An 11,569-nucleotide genomic window follows, 5' to 3' on the forward strand; every position below is an offset into this window, starting at 1 on the left:
ACGCATATTCATTATCTCAAATTGCACTTCAATTGCACTTCAAGTTCACTCAGAAGAAAGATAAAATGTGGAATTTGTAAAAGGATTTCATTCAATTGCACTTCGTAAATCAACACATGGAACTTCACAAGCCTTGTCCCCACAGCGATGTATTAAAGTGTAAATTTTGCTATGAAAGTTACAGTTATAAATTTAGTTTACGAACTCATACTAAAACTCACAAACGAGGAAAACTTATAAATGCAACATATGCTGTTATAAAACAATAGATTCACTTGCGTCAATAAAATATACCAATAAAACGATCGTACGAATAATAAATCATATATTTTTTACAAAGGTGATCATTTATTTGAAGACATAAAGTTTATGAAGATATAAGACAACACATGATTCAGGATCATATTTATATTACTTTATTTAAATGATAACACAAAAATGTATACATCTGTGATAATAATTTATAGACATACATCAACAATCGTTAAAATACAATTAGAAACGTCAGCCGGAGATCTAACGAGAAGATAAAAAATTATGGTCCAGCCCTGGTGGAAATTTTTCGTACTTTTCTCTGAAAAAGTCTTTAGAACTTTAGAACAGAGTTTTGCAGAGAAAATTCCGAAAAATTTACACCGGGTGGAGTTAGCCGACGTCTAATAATTTGACAAGTGATTTAGTCATGAAAACATTGAAATTGTCAGATGTCTGTTACTATTAGCATCATAATGATTTTAATACAGAAATAACGTAAATAATATTGTATGGCATTCATTGAATATTTAAATCTGTTGTAGAAATTGATGTACATCAACACAGTGATGCAAAAATATGAAGATTCAGTCACAACTTAAAGATGCTAATAATTCCGAAATTATTGACAGTCAATATTTGATAAATAAACTGTTATATAGTAATACATATTCATTGATAACAGTCTCATTGAACAAAACGAATTTATATCTTCCACCAATAGGTCAATTTCACAAGCTAAAGATGAAAATTTATAGTTGTATGCTAATCGGCATGGAAATAAGGTTGTACATTCGCTTAGTTGTATAAAAATTCCCGATGAAAAAAGTTTTTATGCAATTGTATAAAATTATATACAAAAAATGGCTCGATCCAATTGTATACAACTGTATAAAAATTGTATACAATTCTATACAAAATGTATACAAGTCTATATAATTATATACAATTTTGTACAAATTATATACAATTTTATATAATTGCAATATATAGAATTGTATATAATTTTATAGAATTATATACAATTTGTATAGAATTATATACAATTGGATCGGGCCATTTTTTCTGTCCAATTTATATATAGTCTATATATAATTATATATAGTCTATGTATAATTATATATAGTCTATATATAATTGTATAAAATCTTTTTTCATCAGGTTGTGAAAATTGAATCATTGAATGCACAACAAAATTTGGCAGCAGATATTATAGACAGTCCTAATGATAACGATGCACAGGAAGTAATTTATCGAGAATTATTCCCAGATCGATATAGTTTAAAGATTTACATTGAAACCCATAAAAATGGAAGTTTATTCAAATGTAATACTTGTTGTTATACAACAAATTCCTCACGAAGTTTATTAATAAAAAAACATATGAGCAATGACATTATTTGTAATGATTGGGGTAGATCGTTTACAAATAAAACTGAATTTCAACGACATTGGCATCATTGTCGTAATTTTTCTGATAAATCATGAGTATATAAGTGTACTCTTTGCCATAATCGTATTACTTATTTACGATATGATCATTTTATTCGCCCCATTATCAATATTAATGAAGTAGAGTATCTAGAGCAAGATAAAATTTAGCTGCTCAAAATTTACCAAAAAATTATTGTAGATGTGATTTGTTGGTTTAAATTTATGAATGATATCAGTTTCTATTTCTTTTTACTTCTAAATCACAATTTAAAGAAAACTAATAAAAAATATTAAGTTGATAATTAAAAAAGAAATAAAAAGTAGGAAGAAGTTAATAATCATAGAAGCTTATGGTTTTATTATTTACAATTAAATATTTTTTAACTTATTTTTTCATAAAAAAAGTTTATTTTTGGTACTTGTACATTATAATTTTAATGATCTGTAAATTTTATCGATCAAAATATAATAATTAAACTAACAATTTTTTCGTCTAATAAAATAAACAACAAATTGATCGACTTGTTACGTATATATTATTTTTAATACCTTTCACATAATAAAAAAATTTATTTAAAAAAACAACGTATTAAATAAGACGTTTCAAAAGACGACGTAGTAACGAAGTATTTTTTTTAAATTAAAGTTATTTGTTATATATTTAAAAGATTATAATCAATAAATTTTTGTAAGATAATAATTTATAAGATTATTTCTTTATTGATAATTGACTAATTAAAAAAATTTTAAGTGACAAAGGAACCGTACAATCAGTATTTTTGTAAATTTATTTATTGCTGATGAAGAGTCTCCGGTAATGTTTATTTTTTTGAACATTTAGAAATAGTATTGATGAGTAATTACAGTTTTTGTTGATTTTAATGTAATATTTGCTTGTGAATTACTGGGCGATTGGTTTTAACACACAGTAAAAGAATGATATGATACTGAAGTCAGCCGACGTCTAACAGTTTTTGGATTTTTTTAAAATGATGAATTATAAAAAAAAAAAAATTTGAAAAAATTGCACCTATAGCTTTTTTAATTTTCTACATGTGCATATTTTTAGTTTTTTTTTTTTTTCAATTTTATTGTTTAGAAAAGAATCAAAAAGTTTTTAATTGTCTGCTAACTTCAGAATCGTAAGAATGATACTGAAGTTAGCAGACGTCTAATAATTTTTGGATTTTTTTTTTATACGATAAACCGTAAAAAAAAAATATTTGAAAAAATTGCACCGGTAGTTTTTTTAATTTTCTACATGTGCATATTTTTATTTTATTTTTTTGCAATTGATTTGTTGAAAAACGAAAATTCAAAAAGTATTAAATGTCTGCTGACTTCAGGATCATGTATTGATGAGTAATTACAGTTTTTGTTGATTTTAATGTAATATTTGCTTGTGAATTACTGGGTGATTGGTTTTAATACACAGTAAAAGATTAAAATTTTTAGTCATTCACTTATGATTTTCTGATATTTTTGTTTTTATTTCTGTTATGTCCAAATAATTTTTTTTTTATGTTAATAATTATTTAAAATAATTATTCCTGAGCTCCTCTTTGAAAAGCGCGCGACAACGCAGCGTCAGCTTTTTCACCTTTTTATGCGGCAAAGAATAGTGGGAAGACACCTGCAATAAGTTTAACGAATAAATAATAAACTGTCGTCACTTTCCACCAATGACGATAATTAAAAATTCCCCATCAATTGTCAAAGCAAAGTTTATAAAAAGCCTGAGCACCCATAGCTCAGGGCTAGTCGGTTCTTAAAACTTACGGTCCGCGAATATTCGAACGTCGAAATTTCGTGCACTCTTATTGCAGGATTCCGCCCTAGGCGTTGAAAAGTCAATAAGAGGATTTTTAATATTTTCAATATAAACCTTATTGCAGGAATCCGTTTCGGCGTTGAATAATCAATAAGGCATTTCTTAATTTATCTAGACTAATTCTTATTGCAGGAATCCGCTACGGCGTCGAAATAATCAATAAGAAATAGTCAAAGATCGTGAATTTATCACTAACCTTACTGCAGGAATCCGCCCTAGGCGTAGAATAATCAGTAAGGCATTTAAAACTAAAATCTTTTGTATCCAATTATTGCAGGAATCCGTTTCGGCGTTGAATAATTAGTAATTGAATTCAAACTATTATTAAAAATCCTCAAATATTGATCTAAAATTCGATCTGACGTAACTGTAGTAATCGTTCGTCTAATACAATATTTGCCGGATTTTAAAAATCATCCGGTACGATCGAACCAGTGACGCAAATCACGTGAATTTGCGATTCCATCTCGTGCCGAGTTAATTTGCGCATAAAACCACTTTTCGGGTGCGTAAAAGGACGCATTAAATATAAATTAAAATCTTAATAAAATAATTGTCAAGGATAAATAATCCTGTAATATAAGTAAACTTAAAAATTGTGAAAACTAGAGTGAATAAGTGACGTTTAGTTGAAAACGTTGTAATTTGAACCATCAAAATAAAGACAAAGTTCATCACTCCAACCTTGCGGTTTTCATTCGAGAGTAGTACATAAGGTCTTATCCTATAACCCAGCCGCGCCCACTCAACCCAAATCTTAGGAGGAAGGTCAAGCGAGCTGCAACGTTCTGGAGGGGTAAAATCTGCCGTACTAGAAGAAGTTACATCGAAAGGTAGGTGAAAGAACTATTTTTCTATCATCATAAAATACTTTTGGCTTAAACAAGAGCACCAGTCTCTTTGAAGACGTTTGGGTTCTTAATTTTCGAAAAGATCCACTATAAATAATAAATTATAGGAAGATAATTTCTTCCTCGTATTCTTTATTGTTGTCCGCACCCTCCAACCCGCTTGTCCAAAATTACTATCGCTACCAAAGGGAGAAATCCCGGATAAATAATTAAAAATTAAGCGGCGGACATAACATTTCATTGTTTATATTTTTTTTTATCCAACTTTATAATTTATTTTATTTTTATTTTTATAAATTTAAAAGTGGCGCTGTGAGAAGTTTCGTTACTCCATTGTTGTGTTGACAGAAGACAGATCATATGTGCAGTAAAAAATTTTAAAAAATTCAAAACATTATAAATAAGTGATTGAATCAAATAAATTATTATTAAATGTATGTGAGACTAGAAATAAATAAAAATTTTTAATAAATTATCAGAAGAATAGTCTGGATTTTTTTTGAGTGACAGCTTGACAGGGTTATGATTGTTCAAATGTAAACAAAGAAAATGATTGTGAATTCAGCAGACATGAGATAAATTCATGAACTTTAAATTAATAAATTTAATTACTTTAAATACTAAAAATTAAAAAATGAGCATATGGGTTTTTCATTGATCTAAATACGTATTTTTTAATTTTTATTCTACTGACATTTTATTTGTTTATTCAAAAATTTAAAAAATTCCCACTTGTCAATTACATTCACTCTCAAAAATTGAATCTATAGTTTTTTTACATTTTCTACAGTGCATAGTTTTGGTTTTTTTGTTTTGTAAATGAATTGTTGAAAAAAAAAATTAAAAAATTGTTCATTGTCTGCTAGCTTCAGGGTCATGTAAAAGTCACAGTTATTGACACCGTAGAAAGCATGAAATTTAAAAATTTTTAAATATTCAAAGGACGTTAAGTAATTATTTAAATTAAAAATAAAGTGACAATAAGTGGATCTATTACTTAATAATTTAAAATATTATAAATTGTAATATAAAAATGAATATAAATAATGACATTGATGCTATCAAAATTGAATATAATGAAAATTCAACAATTCTAGACCTCGAATATCATGAAACAACAGGTATATTATTATTAAAATTTATCAATTATAAAAATTGAATAAATAATTTAAAATATTTATTACGTCGATAAGGTTTTATTAATTATTATATAACTTGTTTCAGTTGTTGACAAGAAAAATATGGAAGATTTGGACACAAAAATAATTAATGCTCCAGTTGTGAAAGATACAATGGAATTGTTTGAAAATAATTTAAACCCACAAGTTGACAATAATTATAATTATTGTTCAGTAATTAATTTATACGAGAGTGATTTACATCCAAGCAACAAAACTTGGATAACTCGAAACAATTCTTTGTCTTCCGTAAATTCTGATCAGGCAAGTTTGCTAACTGATGATTTTTTTATTTCTACTGAAAATGAACACCACGACAAAAATTATGATTTGTTGAGTTACATTAAGATTACAAAAGTTGAGTCGTTAAGTGGAAGAAATAATTCATGGACAGAAACTGTAGATGAAAATAATAATGAAGAACAGAATATCATATACGATATAAAAAAAGAAAATTTTGATTACAATGACAAAACTGATGGAAGTGATAAAACTATTGTCGAAGAAAATCAGTTTAAAAAATGTATGGACATGGCTGCATCATCAACGTTAGTCAAAAATATTTCACTTGCAGATGAACTTTTAGTTTCAAATGATGATTTAAAAAATATTCGAATTTCGTCCATAGAAACTCGTATAAGTAATCAGAAACAGATTAAAGTTGAAGATAATAAAAATTCTTTTGAAAGTTCTCATCATATTTCAAATATTCTAAATTGTTTTCTTCCTTCTGTTCTGCTCGAAAGAATTGAAGTGCCTGGAAAAGTTATTGAAACTTCAAATTCAGTTGCGAAGACTAATGAAATAAAATTAACAGAAACATCATTTAAAAGTAAAACTAATAAACCAGTTGATTCAGAAAGTAAGTATTATTTACCCGAGTCAAAAAACAAATTCGAATTTAAGTCTCAAAGTTCTCAATGAAGTTTTTGAGGATCAATTTAGAAATTGAAGATTTACAATAGTATAAAAAGTTACCCTAGTTAGTCCTCAAAGTAGTAGTTACGACCAATTTTACCACTTTGAGGACCAAACTAGAGTAACATAATCTGGATTAAAACTTCGAAATACTCAAAACATAAGGGAATAATTTTATCCGCATTTTGATCTCAAAAGTCTCATTCGACGTCTTCTCTCCCCTCTCCTTGTCCACAAATAAAATTACCTCTCCTCTGTTTTCATGAACGCAATATTGCTGTTAAATATTACAACAGCATAATTAGATGTCAAAATAAAATGGAATGAGTGTCAAAACTGCTGTAGTGTTTCAGTTTGAGCGCTTTTCAATTAAAAAATACAATAGCAATATACCCCCCAGTTTCATCCCAAATTTTCGGATGCACTTTTTAGCTATAATACTTAACATAATCGTTCAAAACTTTACAGATTGATTATTTGGTGGTTAATCTAGATCCTGTCGATATTCTTTTAATTTTTATAAACAAAAAAAATTACAGATTCATTATCACCAGGAATCTATAATGCAAATTATTAATTATTCGGACTTAGACTTCATAATTCTCATTGAGGATTTTGAGTGCTAAAGTCAAGCTACTATCTGGGCGGCAAATAAAACATTAAAGGAATTGAGGCTTTTGAGCACTAAACTAGAATTTATTTTTTGACTTGGGATATTACTTTTACATTATTTAAAAAATAATTCCGTACAATAATTATGATTTCGCATTACAGAACCATTACAAAATAATAAACCGTATCGTGTTGTTGGTGAACAATCTTGCAAGGAATGTGGTTACTTAGCCCTCAGTAAACACGAATTGAATCGTCACGAGCAAAAACATAGTGATGAGAAACCTATACAGTGTCCAGAATGTCCATTTAAGACTCCTTATAAAGGTAATTTGACCGTTCACATGCGTCGGGTTCATTCAAATCAAATGGTTAGTACTAAGCTTTGTGATTCTAAGTTCATGAGAGCAAATGATCTGAGAGAACAGATGCGCATTCATACTGCAAAAGATCCAATCACGTGCCATATTTGTAAAAAAACGTTTGGACAAAGGTTTCGTTTAAAACGACATATGATTTCTCATTCTGAAGAAAGACCGCATGAGTGTAATATTTGTCACAATAAATTTAAGAGAGCTGATGCTCTGACATCTCATTTGGAAACCCACCTCGTTGATCATACAGCATACAGCGAACATACAGCAAAGTATCAATGTAAAATTTGTTTAAGGGAATTCACGCGTATCAATTATCTCAATTTGCATTTAAGAGGTCACTCTGACAAAAGACATAAATGTGAAATTTGTAAACGAGAGTTCTTTCATTTGCACTATCTAAATCAGCACACGGAACTTCACAAGCCTTGTCCACCCGGTGAGGTATTAAAGTGCCAATTTTGCCATGAAAGTTACAATGATCAATTCAGTTTACGAAATCATACTAAAACTCACAAACAAGGGAAAATTTATAAATGCAGAATATGCTGTTACAAAACAACAGAATCACTTGGATTAATAGAACATGCCAATGACCATACGAATAATAAATTATGTATTTGTGACAAATGTGGGCATTCATTTGAAGACAAAAAGTATTTAAGACAACACTTGATTCAGGATCATCTTGAAAGCAAACAGGCATCAAAAAGAAAACGACAAAAAATAAATTAAAATTTATTTGCTTTATTTAAGCGATCAATGTGTACATTTGTGATAATAATTTATTGACATATATCGACAATTGTCGAATTACAATTTTAGCAAAATATAATCAGAACGAAATAAAAAAGAAACGTCAACCAAAGAACTAACGAGTAGATAAAAAATATATTTTGATGTAAATACTGTGTGGAGTATCACAGAATTTTGATTTGATTTTTTTTTTTTTTTAGATCTGTACACTTGAAGATTTTTTATTATGTTCTATAATTAATTTCGCCAATTAATTTTTGTTAAATAGAAATATAACTTTTTAAATTACAATGATAGTATTATTATTATTATAATTGAATTCATTTTACTGATTACTTAAACAGATTATTATTTTCAGTTAAGATAACAGACCCAATATCTATCTCAGAATTTAAAAGTAAAAATAGGATAAAATAAAAATTTTCCAAACATTATGAATTGATTTTTTTAATGTTAATTTTATTTTCAATTTGATCATCATTAAAATTATGTTTAAATTTAAATAAATATGTATCAAAAATGATGATGGTCACAAGAAAATTTAAAATTGTCACGTTGGGTTTGTGATACAATAATCGTAAATTAACAGTTTGCCAAAAAAATAAATACAGTTTTAAAAAGAAATAATTCTATACTAATAAATGGAGCCGATTTTTGTGTTCTGTTATACTGCGAAAACTACTGAACCGATTCGAATAATACTCATACCATAAGATGCAACGTGTTTTGAAGAAGGTTTTAGTATATGATATGTTGGTGATTACTTATCCGGAACATATTTTTTTGACTTAGAAATAATGAATTTTTATTGTGACTAAATTTATTCTATATGATACTGAAGTCAGCCCACGTCGAATAATTTTTGAATTCTTTTTAAAACGATAAATTATTTTTAAAAAAACATTTCAGAACATTGCACATGTAGGTTGTCTAATTCTCTAGATGTGCATATTTTTAGTTTCTTTTTTTTTTTAATTAAATTGTGGAAAAAAAATCTGAAAATTTTTAGTTGTCTGGTAACTTTAGTATCATTATTCTATTTGATTGTCATTTGTTTAAAATATTACCCCTATTTTCTATATATTTATATATTTACTTTCTGTCATATTTTTTTTAATTTCGCGCCATTTACTAGCCGACTGTTCTATACAATTATTTACTTGTCAAATTTTTTTTTTTACTTACTTTTGTTTCTACGCTAAAATTAATTTATAAATAAAAATAAGAAAAGTATTTTTAAAATTAAATTCTTCCATTTGTCGACTTATTTATCACTTAATTTTCAGTAATTACTGAAGTTAAATAAATATAGCACTGATAATTAAATCAGACTTTAATTGTCATAATTTATATATATAATTTTATAGTTGGATTAGCGAGACTGCGTTTCGGATATTTTCGGTTTTTACCTCCATCATTTAAATTTAATATCAATGGCTTGCACTTTGATGGTCGGGGTAAAAGACCGAAAATTTCCGAAACGCAAACTCTCGCTAATCCGATCTTAATTTACTGTAAAATAAAAAGTAGAGGTAGCGCCTAAACTAACTGTCATTGCAATGTTGATAATTATTAGCTGCAATTAAAAAATGTCGCAATTAAAATTAAATTGTGGGTCAATTATTGACAGTAATTGTCTTGATCAATCTGCAATTGAAAGAAACAATAATTCTAGTGACGGTCATTTAATTATGGCAATAATAAAATTTCGTAAATTACAAAATAAAAATAATGAAACCCAACCTCCGATATTGGTAATTAAATTGATTTACAATTTTTCGTGCTTGTGTGTTACCAGTATAAAACTGAATCCAATAAATTTATTTATAGATATTTTATTAATTAATACGCGGCTTGAGTAAATGCAATGGAATACCGAGAGAATATAATTCTTCGTCAGTCATTGATGTCAAGTTTGGATAATAATGGAAAATAGCTTCCCAACAAATGTCTGTGAGTTTGGGAATCCTGAGCCAAGTTGAGTGCAAAGTAGAAATACAAAATCCCTAAATGAATTATCATCATTAATTACTCCAACATCAATAGCTTTGACAATTAACAATTACATATAAATTAAATAATTACTTGTTCCATATCATAATCGTAAATATATCCGCCAAATGTGAATAATTTTCCAGCAGGAGAAACTGTCATTGAATTATTTTCAACAAAATGAGGTAAGACTGTACCAAATCTTTCGAGACACGTCCATTTTAAACTTGTGAGATTCAATCTCCAGATACTATTAAAGACATTATCGTCATAGCCTCCTCCAGATATTATAACATTCATTTCACCAGAATCTGGGTCAGTATAACTCGTCACCCCGAAATCTTCTCTTGCAGCTGGATACTGCGGTGTGTGATTTTCATCACCATGAGTGTCTACTATTTTCCAGCAGCACTTTTCCAAATCAAACGCCGGAATTCTCTAAAATATTACATTTTGTATGAATATTTATTTTCAAAATTAAATTTATCAGCGCAATAGAACTTACGATAAAAGAAAGTAAATCTAATCCGGGATCATCAGCAGTACCACCAAATATATAAATCATTTTGTTACCGTAAACTAATGAATGACCTACTCTACCAACTGGTTCATTGGCATCAAGTCCTCGACAGATATAGACAACTTCCCATACACCATTTTCTATATTTAATTTATATACATCAGGAAAGAATTTAAAACCTCTCACGATTCCGACAGTATACAAATATTTCCCATGACGAATTAAATCAAGTGCAAATGATGAAATTGGAACTTGTCCATCTGTCTCTTGGACATATACATTTTCGGTATTTAAATCACAAATATGTAATCGAGACTTACGACTTGAAACTTTGTTATTAGAAGGTACTTCTATTGTCCAAATAACTAAATAATTTGATTCAAATAGAGTACCGAAAATGAAATCATTATCATCTGGTAAATTACGTTCATTTCTCATTAATCTCCATTGCTGTCTTAGTAAATTGAACACCCAGATACCTCGAAATTCAGGTTTTGTTGAAAAGAGTGAAAGAACATTTGGGGGATCTCGATTATTCATCACAGTCGAATCTTTACCATTATAAATATATACATTTTTGTCATCACATCGAATTTTTGATATAATTCTTCCTTTAGGTTGTACATCACTAGTTGGAAAATGTTCAGTGAACACATGCGGCTTGAATGCGAATATTTTCATAGTAATTATTAAACTTTTTTATGAATTTTTAGGATAATAAATGAAATTAAAATCTTCACGCAATTTTTGTTGATAAATTAAAATCTTATTTGTAGAAAATTATTTTATTTTTTAGTGTATTACTTGAAAGGTTAACTTGTTTATAAGCATGAGAACGCTTATGATTATCT

At 27.9% G+C, this 11,569-nt stretch overlaps 2 protein-coding genes across 3 annotated transcripts; one reads left to right on the forward strand and one right to left on the reverse strand.

Moving 5' to 3' along the window:
• The first annotated feature begins 4,719 nt into the window (after nt 1-4,719).
• LOC130665626 (zinc finger protein 578-like) lies at nt 4,720-9,258 on the forward strand. Its single transcript, XM_057466083.1, has 3 exons — nt 4,720-5,489; nt 5,593-6,408; nt 7,239-9,258. The coding sequence occupies exons 1-3, from the start codon at nt 5,402-5,404 to the stop codon at nt 8,183-8,185; spliced, it is 1,851 nt and encodes a 616-aa protein (XP_057322066.1). The 5' UTR covers nt 4,720-5,401; the 3' UTR covers nt 8,186-9,258.
• Nucleotides 8,543-11,569, reverse strand: LOC130665627 (kelch domain-containing protein 10 homolog). Of its 2 annotated transcripts, XR_008989565.1 has the most exons (4): nt 10,704-11,569; nt 10,292-10,636; nt 9,950-10,212; nt 8,543-9,853 (listed from the first exon to the last, which is right to left on the reverse strand). XR_008989565.1 is itself a non-coding variant. In XM_057466084.1 (3 exons), exons 1-3 carry the CDS (start codon nt 11,397-11,399, stop codon nt 10,045-10,047), a joined length of 1,209 nt encoding a protein of 402 aa, XP_057322067.1. In that variant the 5' UTR covers nt 11,400-11,569; the 3' UTR covers nt 8,545-10,044. The 2 variants fall into 2 exon arrangements, 1 of the variants encoding a protein (XP_057322067.1); XM_057466084.1 differs by having other exon boundaries at nt 8,545-10,212.

Source organism: Microplitis mediator, chromosome 3 (assembly GCF_029852145.1).
Source record: "Microplitis mediator isolate UGA2020A chromosome 3, iyMicMedi2.1, whole genome shotgun sequence".
Taxonomy (NCBI): domain Eukaryota; kingdom Metazoa; phylum Arthropoda; class Insecta; order Hymenoptera; family Braconidae; genus Microplitis; species Microplitis mediator.